General features: G+C 39.5%; 2 protein-coding genes across 3 annotated transcripts; one reads left to right on the forward strand and one right to left on the reverse strand.

Annotated features, from left to right (window-relative positions):
* The first annotated feature begins 2,714 nt into the window (after positions 1 to 2,714).
* LOC133021578 (uncharacterized) lies at positions 2,715 to 8,142 on the forward strand. The gene is made up of 10 exons (XM_061088489.1): positions 2,715 to 2,817; positions 3,432 to 3,731; positions 4,342 to 4,638; positions 5,669 to 5,779; positions 5,871 to 5,921; positions 6,586 to 6,621; positions 6,721 to 6,753; positions 6,853 to 6,885; positions 6,994 to 7,041; positions 8,007 to 8,142. Exons 1-10 carry the CDS (start codon positions 2,730 to 2,732, stop codon positions 8,093 to 8,095), a joined length of 1,086 nt encoding a protein of 361 aa, XP_060944472.1. The 5' UTR covers positions 2,715 to 2,729; the 3' UTR covers positions 8,096 to 8,142.
* Positions 8,143 to 9,464: 1,322 nt separating this feature from the next.
* Positions 9,465 to 17,892, reverse strand: fam114a1 (family with sequence similarity 114 member A1). Of its 2 annotated transcripts, none has more exons than XM_061092860.1 (13): positions 17,841 to 17,892; positions 15,989 to 16,318; positions 15,314 to 15,398; positions 14,911 to 15,176; positions 14,331 to 14,465; positions 14,057 to 14,209; positions 13,820 to 13,976; positions 12,571 to 12,656; positions 11,674 to 11,886; positions 11,303 to 11,442; positions 11,158 to 11,230; positions 10,474 to 10,527; positions 9,465 to 9,623 (listed from the first exon to the last, which is right to left on the reverse strand). In XM_061092860.1, exons 2-13 carry the CDS (start codon positions 16,310 to 16,312, stop codon positions 9,498 to 9,500), a joined length of 1,812 nt encoding a protein of 603 aa, XP_060948843.1. In that variant the 5' UTR covers positions 16,313 to 16,318; positions 17,841 to 17,892; the 3' UTR covers positions 9,465 to 9,497. The 2 variants fall into 2 exon arrangements, with proteins under 2 accessions (XP_060948843.1, XP_060948834.1); XM_061092851.1 differs by having other exon boundaries at positions 13,781 to 13,976.
* Between the last annotated feature and the right edge of the window lie 362 nt (positions 17,893 to 18,254).

Here is an 18,254-nt window from a genome sequence, read left to right on the forward strand (position 1 = left end):
AGAGACATCTTAACCTGGAGTCATGCTGTGCGGCACTAAAAGGAGGTTTAATCCTCCTGTTGAGGCCGGTGTGTTATAGTTCCCCTGAGCATTTTACTGGTCACACGTCAGGCACACAAAAACCCAACAGAGGAGAGTCCTTACCTGTGGTTTTCTAATCAGGTTTCAAGGAGACTTTAAAGATCCTTGAGGGTTTTTCAACTCCTCCCCTGAAAAATGTGGAAAACCCAATTTCACTCTGTATGGTAAAATCATGCAAATGTGGAAACAGTCACTTTGATTTACATGCAAAAAATCCTCATAGAAGATGAGACATCCAGAAAAATCCTCAATAAAAAATTAAACCTATGTGGTGTAAATCCTACAGCATATATTTATACTGTAGGAACATGAAAAAAATGTATAACATCTGGTCTGAAAACATCGTTAACATAATTTGTACCACATTTGTGAATCGAGCAGTGAATCTCTCCAGTTACCTGGGAAATAAACCTACTGAATTATGTTATATTATAATGTTAGTAATGGACCAAGATTGTGGTGTTGTTGTGTTGCACTGGATGTTGTTATCGGAGACATTTTTCTGAACATATCTGTACTTTTGTATTCACGTAGTTTATTTTGTAAAGTGCTGACCTGCCGTGTTGTCTTTGTCTTGTGCATCTGACTGCCAGCTTGGTTTCCTATACCTGTAATAATTAACCACTGAATACTGAATAATTATTAGTGGCTCAAATGCATTTCAGGAAATTATCAAAAATGTGACTAGTGTCCTGCTCAAGGACACTTCAGCAGTGTAAACACTGACTGACAGACACATTTTCTACCTCTACCTTAACCCTTAATACTAGTCTTAACCACAAGAAGCACTGAAAACTGTCTCTACTCGTGTGTACGCAATTTTGGCACCACAGCAGTTAAATTCCCAGAGATTTAGTGTGTATCCCATTGGGATACAAAAACAAGGTCACCCACCCACCAATCCACACTCACAGATAATCCTACCCAAACCTAAACCTAATTCTAATATTATCTCTAACTTATCCTTCAGTCCTACAGTTAAGAAGTCAATCTTATCTTAACAGTGTGGAGTCATACAAGTCCACAGCTACAGTACTTCATATGTCACAACTCTGTCAGCAATCACAGGCACTATGGTGATACTAACTTTACAGCCAGCTATTTGGAAAAGTGTCGAGGAGCTAGATTTGACGCACAGAAAGTGATTTTTGTATTTTTGTATTTTATTTATTTATTTTTAGCTTTGGCTGCTTCCATCTCTTTTATAAGCTGCCGACTGAGCCCTGAGAGAGGACAGCCGCTGTGGAGTGGAGATAAGGCTCCACCTGGCAGCCGTGCTCATCACTGGGTTTGTGTATGTATGTTTGTCAGGGCCTCAGAATGTGAAGTGTGTGTATGTCCGTCAGACCTGCCAAGGTAAGTGGCTTTCAGGAACCCAACCATAAAATCTGAGCTGCTCTAAACCCCCAACAGAGTTCAAGTAAGATGATAGAAAGGACAGATACATTCTTTTTAGAGGGGAGTAAGAAAAGAAAAACGAGAGTCCCTCCTCTACAACAGGTGATGTTAAATAAAGGAGTGAGGCTAAGGTCAGTGGAAGGACAAATACAAACCACTGTATTCATCGCATGTTTTTTCCTCCTAATTACAATCTTTTAATTATAACTTATCCGACACTCAAAATTATTGTGGACATATTTCATAATTATGACTATGTACCACAAAATCATTTGTGATTTTGACTTAGAATCTAATATCTATGATTTAAATATCTTAATATATATATATATATGAAATAATTCTTAAACTGTAAAATGCGGATTATATCTCCATACTTAAAGTTTAGTATCTGATATGTACGATTTGCTGTAGTACCACATAATTATGATAAAGTACAAATAACTGTGAGATTTTTAAGTCCTGTTTTTTATTTGATCTAAATTATAATCTCATATAAGATACAAAGTAATTACAATTGAAAAATAACATGTCAATAACAATAGAAAGTTATGACAGTATCAATTATTAAAAAAAGTAAGACATACAAAGTCATTGTAATGAAATTACAATGAATATTTCTCATTATTATGAGATACATGTACAATATAACTAATAATTACCCTACAATAACATAATTAACCACACATGATAATAACTTTCCTGATCATTAAGTAGTTATTTTAAGAACATCATTTTATTTCTCTCTAAAGACATAATTGTATCCCTTTTTACAGTAAGAGTCCAAACCTACACAATACACAATATTCCGTGTTTGTGTTGTGGTCTAAATAAAGTATGTTCTGACGAAAGGATCGGCAACTGACACCCAGTTCAAACGCCCAAACAGACCGAACACATTTCCACTTGCTGACTTTGTAGTTTCTGCAACTCTTCTTTTCTCACCCTTTCTGAGAAAATTACAGGAAGTGCAATAGGAAGTGAAGTACTGACTTGTTTGACTCGTGTCAACGTGTGTCGCTGCGTTGTCTCCCGCCTCTACGTGAATTACGAGCAATATTCTAAGAGCTTCTTAAACTCCAGCGTAGGCTCCTCTGATGGACCCTGACCGAGTGTTTGAGTAAATGTTTTCGGTTAAGAGAAGGAACCAGATACCACGAGGTAGAGGTCATGCCTGTGTTGTGAGGAAATGTGTGTATGTGTGTGTGTGTGTGTGTGTTAGTGTGTGTGTGTGATCTTATGGTGCGACCATGACGAGGACAACACTGACTAAAATCCTCATCCTCGTGATCCTCGCCTTCATCATCTGCCTCCCAGAATTCTTCTCGTTACACAGAGGTGGGTCGTCGTGGAGAGTTAAACATGGAGGTTCATCCACTGTCTGTGTGAACCTGTGTGTTCTTCAAATAAATGTCAATGTTTCCTTCTCAGCTCTCAACCTTCTTTTAGGTATTTATTATTCATTAAATTAAAGCGGAAGAACAGTTTTTTTCACCTATTCTTCAAAGACGACCCTTAAAAGGAGTAAACCTAATTTTTTCGAGTCACTTTGTCGTGTTTCTTTGTCTTCTTTCAGACTCACTCTGATTCAACCCCTGTCCGTCTGTTTTTCTCTTTCAGAGATAAAAATCAGACCCAAATATAGCTCTCTACGACACTGACAGCAGCTTTGAAAACGTGCCTGTGTTGTGCAGCCTTGAAAAGCTTGTTCTCTTTCTGAGAGCAACACGCTGTAGTCGTTTTGCTCGTACACGTGTTTTTGCCTTCAGTGGGTTTTCTTTTTGTCTCTCCTTCTCTGCATTCTCCCCGTCTGTCACGCTCCGTCAGATAAAATATAAGCTTGATGCATCGACGCCCAATTTCGAGTTCCCTTTTCAGATTTTTTACTTTTACCTCCAAGTTAAAGCTTGCTCCCTCTGAGACACTGTTTCGAATTCTCTTTTTGTTTTCAGAATCAAAAGTTACCTTCCTCTGCCTGCCCTACCGACACTGTGAGCGAGGGAATCAGAGGAAGAAGGGGGAGAATGGGAAGATGGAAGAGGCTGAAAAAAACAAGAGCAGGGGAATGTGTGACCCTTCTCAGAATGTAGAGGTGGAAAATTGGGAGCAGCCCTGCAAACACGAGAAACCCAGCAATATGACAGATCCTGGACCGGACTCCGGGAGAGGCAGCTGGGATTCAGAGAACAGCTGGTTCATGTGTCGGACCGACTTGGACATGGCAGAGTTACGCAGCAACATCTCATCCTCAGGTAGTCCACAGCTAAGCATTAAAGCTGTTTTCCGTGGACAGGTCCCCAAATGTGAAGCCAATACATCTTGATCACCCCCTGTTGGCTGGCTGCAGTCTAGGTCATAAACCCTGCTAAACTAAAAAGTCAAAGTGAACGTTAAATAAATTTCTCTAAAACATGGGTTATTTAGGTAGTTGTTATCACATTGTTTGTTCAAGGGTTAATTATAATATATATAATAAATTATAATAATGACAATAATAACAATCATAATATGAAGACATTACTATATAAATGGTTTATATTTCATTCAAGAAACTCATATTTACATATAATTTTAAAACTATACCATAATCAAATAATAATTAAAATAGATATTCCTTCAAGTTTACGTGTGAAGATGGTGTCTCCCCAGCATCTACTTGAACTATCTGGTTAGATGGAAAACTGCATTTCAGTGTACTATGTGCAACGACAATAAAGTTGAATCTAATCTCAAAAATTAAATAACCCAAGTGATTCTGCCTTGTTACCCACAACAAATATCATATAAGTATTAAAAAAGTATAAAATCAAGTATTTGATCATTACCCTGCAAACACTTAATCATTTACTTTGCTGTCTATAGCTGTGCAACTGAAAGTTTCAGTGGAGCTTCAGCTGGGCGAAGCAGAGACCCTGAATCTCACCTTGTATGGCCACAACAACCACAGCCACTTGGACCTCCAGCCACCTGAGGAGCAGGAGGAGGAGACGGATGGGGAGAAGGGGGATAAAGGACAGGGGGCATTTTACTGCTGTCTCCCTGGTGTCCTGCCCGAAGCGGGGTCAACCAATCAAACCCGCTGTCTCCTTTGGCTCGCCAATCAAACCGTTTCGACTGCAACAGCTGAGGGACGGCTGCCATGGAAACGGACAGGGAAAGGTAGGTGTCAGGAATCAGCCTCTTTGCTCCCCAGGTGGTCAGTGCAGCTTCAGCCTGGAGAAGAGACAATGAGAGACGAGGACACCAACCACTCAGTTTTCATTTAGGTGAAACTGATTCAATCTCATTCAAAAGACGTCTCCTCTCTCAGCCACAGAGGAGTCGTTTATTTACCTTCGATAGAGCAAATTTCTCTCAAATCTACGGTTTAGTCTCTGGATGATCAGTCAGACTTTCCGAAAGTTGCAGTTCAACTTAACCTACTGCATCTCCAAGGCTGTATTGATTTTGGCTCCAGTCTCCTGCTCCGTTTAAACCCACAATTCATATTTTCCAGAGTGCATAATGGAAGCTGGAAACACATTTCACTTAGTTTTTTCTGCACCATCCCACACACTTTTCCATACACTCCATTTCCTCTCCTCCTCTACTTTGTGAGAACCCATTCGTTACTTCTGTCTGTTTCCAGCTGTATGAACACTTTATTTCCTGCACACAGTTTAGTTCTCTCCAGCAGAATCTGTCAGTTGTCAGCCCTGAAACAAATACTTGATTTACATAGCCAGTGGATTGTTAAAGCCACCTTTTATGTAGAACAGCCAAATATTTCCTGGTGTGAGGGACTTCTTCATGTTACATGCTTATCTATTAATATCTTTGGGTTTGCAGGTATAAAAAAATTATTATAAAGAACTGATAATAATATATGGCTCAATTGATTTATTCCAAAAGGAGTATAATAATATAGAGAGGGGTTCATGCAACAAGGACGTCCAGTCTGGGAATCAAACCCAGACTGGGCACCCTTGTTGCATGAACACCTCTCTTTCTGTCTCAGTAAAGGCAGAATTTTTGGTATAGAATCCTTAAGGTGATCTTGATTTCTGGATAATGCTGATGTTGTTTGAATTTTTAAGACATTAAATAATTATATAATTTGAAATAAATATTTTTGCATAAAAATCTGTGCTGAAAAACAGCTGTTGCAGTATCTAAAAACCATGTGTTTTGCTCCCTCTGTGTCCTGCAGCGGAATGGCGGTGTATGTTCAGGGTGCTCTGCTTGGCTCTTCTGTGTGTCCTGCTCCTGACTATAGTTACATCTGTGCTTGGAGAGCTCTACCGGAGGAAACGCTCACGCAGTAAGACACAGACACACACACGCTACATGCTCTCTTTGAATTGAGTTTTATCTTTGGAAGTTGACCTGAAGATGTTTAATCTCTTTGTCAGGAAAGCCCACAGTGCATCCGGTTTACGACTTCACTGGTCAGCAGTTCGACGGTAAATTCAAATCTGTGTCACAGGATCACGTCTGTGATACAACTTTATATTTCACATTTTTCTTTATTTCCTCTTTGTAACAGTGAACAAATCTTATATAAGCCAAACTATCTCACTTTTCTCTCAATTGTACTCAAAACATATTCTTATTCAATTTGTGGCAAACACAAAGTCAAAAAAAAAATCCATTCACACACTTAAAAACAATTAAAAAGCAAATTATAACAAATGAAATCCTGCACCATAAACCCTAATTATATTCAAAAGGGGATTTGATTCTGAATATCTTCTACCGCAGCGGTTTTTGAGTGTGTTGGCTTCTGTGATAAACCAAACCATTCAGTGCATGCAGTCTAAACCATATTCCTGATTGCATAGAGTAGTCATGTATCACTGTGTTAGAGCTGAGATACTATCAGCCCACGGTTCTTCATGCAGACAAGATCTCCAAAGACAATTACGAAGATGAGCAGGATTTTACAGCAGTATTTTACAACAGGTGTCGGGTTGTGAAATGCACCTCTGAGCCCGTTTCTGAGAACAGAATCATTAGATCACAATTTTGTAATTTTCTCTCAAAATTAAGAAGAAACAGGTGATGAAAGTACGCCTGTTCAAATGATGTATAATAATGATGTCTGATATACTGTATTTGTTTGATTAGATGGAGATGATCACACAGAAAACGTACCTCCTGCAGGTAACCATTTTAACTCTTAATGTTAAATTGCACAATAATAATCCATAAACACTGAGTGGAAACAGATCCTAACAACCTGTTATTGTCCCACATGTTCAGTCCTTCACTTCAGTGGCTCGCGGCGTCGGTCAGGTCAGTTCTTTAATGTGTTAATATACTCTGGAAATCACCTGGTAACTGTTGTTCCAGTCTTTTGCTTATACTTTACTTATACTATTTTCTACTGGACAGAGCTGTCACCCATAAAAGAAGCCCAGTCTCAAGGTAGAGAGTCTCCCACATTTCAAACTCGGACAAATTAATCATTTAACATGCACATGAAATTATATCTGTGAGAGTGTGTGTTAATAGTTTTCATGTACATTTTTTCAGAAGACATAGAAACTCTGCTGGATGGAAATGTGAACAGCTGCTATACTGGTAAACGCACGACTTCAACAATCATAATGGTTAAGGGGGCAAAATTGGAGAGTGTGTTTTTGTGTCCATTTAGGAAAACAATGAAAAGAACGTTCCAGTTTTGAGGAAGCACTTCCATTTTTAACTTAAGGATCGGAAATAAGTATGAGTAAGCAAACTCAGAAGCAAAATACTAAGTTACAAACATGATTAGAAAAATGATTTGGGGCCAGTCATGTAGAATCTAAAATTAGAAATATTTCAACTTAATTGATATAATTAGCATGCTAGTGGAACATTTATTGGTTCTACAACTTAAGAAGATGTTTAAAAAGGAGCCTAATAGAAAAACCAGCAAATATGTGCTCACCTCAGCTCCTGTCTCCTCCAAACAGGAAGTAAACTCAGGGGAGAGCCCTGCCCCTTTGTATAGACCCCGCCCTCTTCCTGATTGGTCCTAGTGCTCGGCAAAAACATAAACATATTCATTATGAAGATTAGCTAATTACAGGATAATATACTGTAGGCTCCGTAAATATAATTATTTATGAATCATTGTGTGAGACTGCTTTAAACAACTTTAATAACTGCGGCTCAATCTATACAAATGTGTCATACTTTATTTGTTTATCATATTTTGTAATGTTTTAAATATGCAGTTAACTTTGTAGAACTAAATAAACTAACTGGAATCAGTTACGTTTTAACTGAGACATTTTGTGGAGTAGGAGTTTAAAATTAAAAGTAAATGTATTTGTTTACTTTTCACCATAGATACTATTTATAATACTTCCAACTTCATTTTGAGTTGATACTATAACTGAGCCCTGTTTTTAATTATACTTAATATTCCGTGTTTCAACAGCATGATTACAGTTTGGAGTAATTTATTGTGACCAGCAGATTAATGTATGCTTAGCAGAGTTAAGATTAACCTCATCTAACTCCAGTGTGTTTATTATCTTTTCCCATCTGTGGTTCTTTAGCAAATCTGCATCATCGTGTTCATCCATCCATCTCCTCCACCACAGAGGGGCAACAGCAGGAGAGGAGCATTGAAACTGACTTCAAGTGATAAATGAACCATTGTGGTCGAAAATAAAAACATCTGAAACATCTGAAGATGATTAGAACTTGTTTATTTTCTACATCTCATCCTCAAACAGTCTTAGGGCGTTTCATTAGGAGGGCAGGCTGAACACATTAGCAAACTGTCCACAGTTGAATAAATTACTTGGCTCCCACAGATTTTCCAGCTCACATTACAAATCATTTCATATTCTGAGGCAGAAGCAGCGCTGAGCCAAAATATTATGACAGAGCCTGACTAATATTTTCTTTGCTTAATCTGAGCAGCTTTTCTTGCCTGTATCAATAAATCTCAGAGATGTAAAAAGGGAGAAAGGGTATTTTATTTTACAGAGGTCTAATTAAATACAGGCTGGGAGCTAACAATCAATTTAACAGTGGATATTAAAAAACAGATGCACTGTGAGCACCTCGATCGCCATTAAACTTCTCAGGTGGTCAAAGTGAAGAGAAGGAAAAAAAGCTTTTCCCTCTAAAGATCAATTAGTGTATGAATTTATAGATTTGAACTATATTATATTAAAAGCCTTTATTCAAAAGGGGACAGATCAAAATTAAAAGGCACAAACATGTTTTGACTGACGCTAATTCTTTGAGGTGGAAAATACACTTGTTTGTTTTTCCCCAAAATGTCACAATAGTGTTTTCAGTGTAGCAGCACAATTTAACAAATTAGAGATTATTTCAGCTTCACAACTGAATGTTTTCTAATTCAAAGTATGAAGATAGACATTTTCTTTTGTATCAAACGGAATGAGAGAGACGTTTAAGGTGTTGCTTCACATAATTTAATGAGAAAACAACAAAACTGAGCAAAAACTGAGACGTATCATTGCTAATACTGATCATTAGTCTCAAATCAGATAACAACTCAGAAAAACAGACTGGTGTTATTCAAAACGCTTTCTGTTATAATATCAATGGACCATAAGGAGTGCAAATAATGCTTAATATACATTAATGTAGAATCCCTTCAACACAATCAGTTAGGTTTTTGGTTCTGTATTCGACAAAGTGAGGCTCAGCTCCGAACATCGTTTGGTTCCTCAAAGCAAAGTAACATTCAGAGAACGAGGCGGAGGAAACACACATTCCTCCATGTATCAGTTCATCTTCAAGATTATATTCTGCATATAAACAACATCTTCTGCCTGTTGCCGCGGCCATTAATATAGATATAAGCACTTAATCTGGAATAGTCTCTTTACCTCACTGTACAACAACAGATATATTAAGACAAGCGGGTGGTCAGGTGGCACGTGCGTGTGTGTGTGTGTGTGTGTGTGTGTGTGTGTGTGTGTGTGTGTGTGTGTGTGTGTGTGTGTGTGTGTGTGTGTGTGTGTGTGTGTGTGTGTGTGTGTGTGTGTGTGTGTGTGTAGGGTTAGGGGTTAGTGCTCTGTCTGAGCAGCTGGTTCTGTGGTGGATCGACAGTGTTGGCTCTGGATGTGGGAGATCTGCAGGACGGGAAGCAGCAGCTGAAATGCATCCTGGATGTAGTTGGTACTGTTGGAGCCCTGCAGACAGGAAACCCACCATACATATAAATCATCGACGTTGTCATCATCATCATAATCTCCAAAGATTACTACATGAAAAAGTATTATTTAACATTTTTTAGAATTGGTTGATATTTTAAAATCTTTCAAGATTCGAGATTCAAAACATGTACTTGCGGTTGAAGTTATTTTAAAATGTGTATATATATATATACAACTTCGAACCTGTTGCAAACTGGACGGTGGTTATGGACAGGGAGTGAGTTTATAGAATACAATAGAAATTTATTTACTAAAGCTGAAAAATGTCCTAAGATCGCCAAAACTAATAATCAGTATGACAACATCATACAATGATAGTATAATGTATAAAATAAAGTATACTGGTTAAGAATGTATTTGAAAGAAAAAATTAAATATTGAAATATCAAATGAAAGTGCATTTATAACAACATGTCCAGTTGTTGTACTGTATTTTTAATTAGATTTTTTTCTTCATTTATAAATTTGCTTTCACACATCTTGTGCATAACTCACTTTGTGCCACTGGTGCACGTTTTTTTGCCCACTTGTCTCATGTATTGATCCTTTATATTATCATACTGTGTTTTCTGCTCCCTGCCATCTGTTGTGTATTTGTATTTTAATGTTGTATTAATTATGGTTTGTTTGTGTTTTTGCTAGGTTCCAACACAACTTCCCTCAGATGGGACAATACATATTACTTGATGAACAAATCAAATGTGGTAATTTATCCAACCAGCCAAAAGTATTATCAAAACATTTCCAACTGCTGCATCGCACATTTGATTTAGCACAAACTGGTTTTAATTAGGATCATTTGAGTAACACAATCAGTGTGTCTCACCTCTAACAGAACACTGTCTGCCAGTGGATTCAGCTCCTCTGCTTTCCTCTGGCCCTGAGAGAAAGACAGAAAACAGCAGACAGAAAACATAAAACACACAGAAAAAATTACCAAGACAAACATTCCTCCAATAATTTCCAAAACACACTAATGAGCCACGATGTTTGACTGTGTGACATTTTCCTCAGCTGCATCATGCTGAGGATGGAGAAGAATGTGTTTCTACATTTCAACATTTTTCTTTATTCCTATGAAATAGTCTGCTGTCGCTGCATCACAACTTAATCAAGTAAGTTGTATGAAAAGTGAAAACCAATTTGGCGGGAGGAGCTGACTTGCATTTCACAGTTTTATGCAGTGTTTTCAAGAGTGAGTAAAACATACAGTTTTATATTTAAATAAAATACTCAGAAGGGTACATGATTTAGCAGACTGCACTGTTAATCAGGAGGTGGAGGGTGAGAATGAGAATTGTAAAACAGATGAAAGCTACATTCTTGGGGAAATGTTAAGGTTTTGCTGCAGTATTGTTCTGCCAGGTGCTACGACCTGTGAGTCATGGTCGTATGTAGCCTAAAGGCTGACTAACAATTTGTTGGTTGGTCAATTTCCTGAGATTTGTTTAGAATAAGAAAAAAGAGAACAGCAGCAGCCCTGTCCTTTGACAGAGTCACTGTCACCTACCCCGACAAGAAGCAGCGTATCAGAGAACTTCTTGGCCAAACACTCCACCTCCTTACACATGGCACATGTCAACCTGCAATGAAAAAGACATTAGCAAAACCCCTTTCTCACATACACATGTATATTTGAACACACACAAACACACCTGGTGAGGATGTGGGCCTGGTCTCTGGCTGGTTTCTCCAACTCTTGACCGTGGAGGATGAGCTCTGCCACCTTGTGGAGCTGCTCAATACTGCGAGCTGTCACTTCAGCCAAACTGCCTACTGATGACAGGTAGACAGTCTGCAGAGTGGGCCACGAAGGAATACACACACGCACATGCGCACACACACACACACACACACACACACACACACACACACACACACACACACACACACACACACACACACACACACACACACACACAAACACACACACACACACACAATGTCACTATATGTGACAGCAGGAGAAGAGTGTGTTCACATTAGGAAAATTGAATAACAAGTCACAGTGTTGATTTGACCTCACCTCTACAGATCTGGAGTTGTTCTCCTCTTCCTCTTTTTCCTCTCCTCCCTTCATCGGCTCCCCCTGCTCCTCTCCACTTTCCTCCTTCTCGTCCTTTTCATTCCCTGCAGATGTGGCCTCTCCTCCCTGCTGGTCCTGCGTTTCCCTGCCAACTGTCTCCGTAGTGACAGGTTGTTCCACCTCACTCACCCAGTCGTGGGCCCTCAGCCGAGCCTGGAGATGCATAATTACCACCCATCAGCACTGCATGGTGGGAGTTCGTCATCCTGATGTATGCTAATTAAATGCATATCCACGATTATATGCTAATGTGGTTTCTACATAAGTGAATTTGGACTTCAGACGTGGTAACTTTTATATTACTGCTAAGACTGCAGCTCTGTGTGTGTGTGTGTGTGTGTGTGTGTGTGTGTGTGTGTGTGTGTGTGTGCGTGTGCGTGTGCGTGTGCGTGTGTGTTTCTTATCTTAAATAAAGATTATGTGCTCTGATAAAAGGTCACTAACTATGGCTCGAGTTACTTTGTAATGACATTTTGTGCTGTACTGTTTTTTAATGACTATATTATATCAGTTGACTGCAAATTGACTTCTAGCGCGTTTCAATCAATTCATAAGGTTAATCCTTTTTTTCTGCCAAACAATATAATTTAACCTAACATGATAGAACCCATCTTTGACAAAAATGTATTTGCTGGGCACTTTGACTTTAGTACTTTGGTTAAAGTCCCTTCCAAAAGCATGGAGGAGGCGGGATTTATGACCTATACTGCTGCCAGTAATCAACTGTAATAATGGGTGTGTGTGTGTGTGTGTGTGTGTGTGTGTGTGTGTGTGTGTGTGTGTGTGTGTGTGTGTGTGTGTGTCTGTGTGTGTGTGTGTGTGTGTGTGTGTGGGAACCTTGTTGAGTTTGTCTGGCGTTGCAGCAACATGAAGCTCAAACAGCAGCTCCGTGAGAACACTCACAAACTCTTCACCATCAGCAGCTGGAAGAAACAAACACAAACACACACACACGCACACACACACACACCATATGTTAGAGTCTTTGATACATAAAGTGTAAAATGAAAACACTTATCTACCACATGCCAGTGAAGCTTTGATTACCCCCATGCTGGGTTGATGAAGATGATATTTCTCAGTGCCTGCAGCAAACAGCAGAGATTTGAAGAACCTCTCATTCTTATTTTCATGCTAAATCAATGCAAAAAGCTGCATCTAAATCAGAGCTCATCGGGTTCTGCACACATGCAGGTGTTCATGTCTCGATCACATCGATTATTTAGGTTATATTTTGCATCAGTGACGTGATGTGTCATTGGGCCCTGAACACCAGCACTGGATCAGACAGTGTGTTAGAGCCTCCAGGTAAAAGGAGAGCTGTCGGCCTTGAACTCTGCACTGCTGTGACAACGCCTCGGGCCCCTGTCACACAGTGAAAGTTTACATACAGCTTTTTAACTGTGACATGTGATGGAAGCCGATGCGTTAAATGTCAGAATATCCACTCAAGATTTCACTTTGGTGGAACATTTTCTTCAGTTTATATGGAATCAGGAACAAAACGCCTTGGACAGGGATCATGCTGACTGCATGACTCTCAGCCTCATTTTTGACTTTGCTGTGGAGGTGGACAATCCACATTGTAGAGTCCCATGAACAGTGTTGGTTCACTCATCTAGTGCAAAAATAACCATCTATTCAGCAGCTTTGAACTAAAAACTATCAATAAGCTGCCTGTTCATCTGTTAAAGTGCCTTTAACTAAGCTGTTTTAGGTCATTCCATCATTGTATTTTCTTCTTTTTGATATATTTATTTTACTCCAATCTGATTCTATATCACTGGTTTTGCAAGTTGCAGAAAGGAGGATGTGACTTAATGTAGCTTGTGTCAGGTTAAGACCATAATAAGCCAAAAAAGGGCACTTGGCACTTGACAATGAACTAAAAGACAAATTCAACCAAAGTGAAACATCTGTGTCAGACACTGTGTCTCTCTGCAGGTGTTCAAACTGAAAATAGGAATAAGGCCCACTGATCCTGGGTCAGTGTTCAGGGACCACCTCTACCTCCACCAGGTCTGGTTCCTTGGTCTGGGTCACTCACACAGGGGGGTAGAACTGTGTAATTGGGAACTTAGATCACCGTTATCCTTCGTCTGTTCTCCTTCTTTTCCTTCTTTTCCTTCTACATCCCCCTCCTCGTCCTCCTCTCGTTTGATGAAAATGTCCTTGATTAGAATCAGCTCCTTCTTCACCTCGTCCTGCTCCTCTTCCACCAGGGGGGACAGGAATGCTTGAACCTAAGAGCGGATGTGTGTAACTTTACAAACTCCATATAAAAATAACTGTTTCTGATAAGTTCCTCAGGCTCGTGCCTCACCTTGGTCTCGCTCTCATTGGACAGAATCTCCAGGGCCTCGAGGTGTGACAGGCCCTGGTAGTCGTCAAACAGAATCCCATAGTGAGCTGTGGGAGCACTGATTGGGTGGTTATCCAGACGTGACCGCTCCTTCTCCTTGGCCTCCTTCAACATCTGCAACGAGCACAATAAAACTGAAACATAACACTGCAGGACTGACACTGCAGGATGTCTGATTTATCTGATGGTTCTATGAGAATCTATGTGAGCTGGGAGTGTGTGAATGATTCTGTACCTGACTCAGTGACACCGTTTTTTGCATCAGAGTCTTGGTCTTTTTGAAACCTGGGTCGCTCTCAGCCAGAACATTCATCGTCTTTTTCCCAATGAACTCCAAAGCATCCAGACCTCCACTGATCACTGACTTGCCCTGAAAGAGACACAAATAAAAGGACATGCACACAAACCCAATTATTAGAATTCATACATTTACTATGGGATACCGTTCTCAGCAGTAAAAGTAAATGAAATTAATGAGAAACTTTGGAATTATAACAAAATCTAAATGACAAATATAAAAAATGTTTGCTTGCTTACTCAAGATAATTAGATAATAAGGTAAAACTAGATTTTACAGCTGTTGAAATCAACTCTGCTGATGTCAAATCCAATCAGCAAAGTGTGAGTTTGAACACTTTCTTTAACATTGTGAGCTAATAATGCGTTTTTCCATATTTTCATGATTTCTAAAAGAATAATCTGTTGATGTGGATGAAAAAAATTTAATTCGGAGACTCAAATAAAAATCCAGATCATTTTCAATGTATTTTTTGTCTCCTGTTTGTGTAGCTTGTTGTGTGTGTGGGTTCACTCACTGTGTTCTGCACAGCATGTGTGATGGAGGAGAAAACCCCTCTGCTAGAAGCTGCTGCAGTCGGAGAAGAAGACTCCACAGATGTGGACGAGTCAGCCTCTGCACTCTCTTCTCCTCCCTCTCTCTTCACCTCTGCACTCTCTCCTCCTCCCTCTCTCTTCACCTCTGCTCTCCCCTCCTCCTCTTCACTCGCCTCCTCTCCCACTGAGGTCCTATGGAGACGCAGGGCCTCTTCCGCCTTCACCTTAACTGAGCTCAGACTCTGACCTGCACACAGACACACACAGTTAAAGACCCACAATGAAGGGGCGAGAGCAGGTGTAAAGTTTCCTCTGCAAGAAAGAAAAGGAGGACGTGTGAGGAGATAGGAGAAGGAGGAGCAGTAATAAGTAGAGGAGACGTACCCACAGAGGAGGAGGCGCTGCTCAGAAGAGATTTTCCCCATGAACCCCAACCTCCCCAACCTTTCTCTTTGTCCTGCATTGACCTCTGCACACACAAACACACGGAGCACACTCGAAATGTAAAAAGACAAGAAGGAGCTGCAGAGACTCTGGAGTTAATAGCATCAAATGTTGGAGCAAATTCAAGCTGAAAATATTGTCCTCTTCATTGATAAAGCATTTTGTCTATTAAATTACAGAAACAAGAGACAAAAGATAAACACAATTCCTTTAATCCCCCAATAACTTTTTCCTGTTTCACTTTACTAGAATACATTTGATAAAGTTCAGATGTCCAGTGGATTGTTAGAGGTTTTGCGCTAGAACAGCGTGATTACATACAGATTATAAACTGTCACATACTTTGCACACATGAAATCTTTACTTTACAATGTGTTACATCGTCGTTTACTCAATAACATCTATACTGATGCTTACACCTCTGCACAAATCTCACAATTGTTAACTTTATATAGATACACACAGTATTCATATAGACCCTGTAGTTGTTTAACTGTTATTAAATATTTTCGACATTTACAATATCATTTAATTCTTAATCAATAATCAAAATAGTTCACAGTAACAGTGAAATAAAAGATGATCAAAACGAGTGGAGAAACTGGTGCCACAAACCTCCACATCCTCCTCTGCAGCCTCCGCCTCCGGCTCCAGGCTCACTGGTTGATCACATTCGATCAGCTGACCCTCAGAGGCACACTCCATTGGCTGATCAGTCAGATCCTCTGAAGAGTCGGGCCTGGTGGCAGCATCCTCCGGGGTCATCTCCTCAGGGGACTGTGTGAGGTTGATACTCTCAGGAGGCTGCGGGGGGGCCGAGGGCGGTGTGAGGGCTGCTGGGACATCCTGACAGGAGTCTGGTTGGGCGAGGGGGGGCTGGACCGGTAGTCCGGTAGTGTCTGCTGACGGCTCCACGTCAGAGGGGGCAGCCTGGGACATGGTGATCTGGAAGAGAGGAGATGTTTTGGTTTTTGTGGTTTTTAGTTGAGAAGGTGCTGCTCTGTGCTTCTTTATATATCAATGTATCCTGTAGCCAAAAACAAATAGTGTTTACAAACATGTATACATAACACACATGTTCAACACATACTGAGCTTATAACATAACGTAACTGTAAGTATGTTTATAAGCTGTACGTGTAAAAAGACAAATTTTTACAAGTATGATGATTACAAAATGCATTAGAGTATTTAGCATTTTTTAAAACCTTCATTGTGCGTCTGCTTATTTGACTATCACAAAATCCACTGATTATTAATAACAATGATATAAAAAAACACCTCAGATTCTCACCCTGGAGACGCTGGAATAAGAACGATGGACCGTTTGTTTTATTGTCAATATTTTGATCCATAAACTGACTATGAGATCTGTGGAAATGTTTAGTTTCTGTTTGTTGTGGTTCACAGAAGCTGATTTACAGAAGGGTTTTTTTCTTCAGTTTTATACTTTCTGTCATTACCATACAACTTTAGCTCTCTCTATATTTAATCCTAACTCTGTGTATAGAACCGAAAGAGTAAACTCAAGCCATGACCTACAATCACTTTGACAGCATTACCTAAGCATGACTGTGGTATTTTAAAATGCAAACATGATTCAAATTCACTGATTAACACGCTCTGATAAAGTTGATGCATTTCCTTATCGCAGACCCTTTCATACATTTGGCATGTTAGGTGAGATTAATGAGACAAACATTTTCAAAAATGAGTTTCACGTATTGAATGTGATGTGGGAGCTGAGTCACAGAAATAAAAACAAAAAAGTGGTATCGTTCATGTTAAATATCGCCATCCAGCGGCCATTTGCTCTGCACGCTTTCCCATGATAACTGTCATCCTCCTGTTTTCTCTCACTGTTCAGTTTGTTTCAGGCAAATTGTTTATCTCAAACTAATTTTATTTATAAATGAGGTGGTAAACAAAACGTCTTCACAACAATACAAATAAACAAATGTCCATAAAAGGAGACATCACGGAAATTGTTTTAAAATAAGTATAATGTGACATTTTCTTTGGATCTGGATCAATAACAATGACACTTAAATATGATGTAATGCATTTCCTGACATGATGGTGTGTGATGATCCACACGTCTTAGTCGTAGAACCTTTTAACTTAATATTGTCACTTGTTTGTCATCAACATCCACGTTGTGTCAAAGCCTCCTCAGCTTTTTTAAAACAACATTTACACAAACAACTCACAACACCACAACACAAGGAACAATGTACACAACACATCAACAAAGACCTCTGTTCATATTCGAAGCCATGTGACAATCGGACTATTCTCCGCAGTTCTGTGTTGTCACTGCTACACAAAACACACAACACGTTCGACACTGCGGCGAGTTGGTGGAAACTTGATCTGGAGCTCGACTGCAAACTCGCTGCAGTGGAAATAAAAGCAGTAAACCAGTATAGTCAGATGTTAGTTTGTGTGCAAGTGAAGGTGCAGCTCACCAGTTCGATGCCGCACAGCTGATCCTCTTCCGTCGCCACGTCGGCAGGCCGCTGGACCATCGCACCGAAGAGCACACGGACGACAAGAGGACTCCCTGCCAAGAGTCACGACTCGCCTGTGTGCTGGGTCCTGTCTATCTATCTATCTATCTATCTATCTATCTATCTATCTATCTATCTATCTATCTATCTATCTATCTATCTATCTATCTATCTATCTATCTATCTATCTATCTATCTATCTATCTATCTATCTATCTATCTATCTATCTATCTATCTATCTATCTATCTATCTATCTATCTATCTATCTATCTATCTATCTATCTATCTATCTATCTATCTATCTATCTATCTATCTATCTATCTATCTATCTATCTATCTATCTATCTATCTATCTATCTATCTATCTAT

This window comes from Limanda limanda, chromosome 2 (assembly GCF_963576545.1).
Source record: "Limanda limanda chromosome 2, fLimLim1.1, whole genome shotgun sequence".
Taxonomy (NCBI): domain Eukaryota; kingdom Metazoa; phylum Chordata; class Actinopteri; order Pleuronectiformes; family Pleuronectidae; genus Limanda; species Limanda limanda.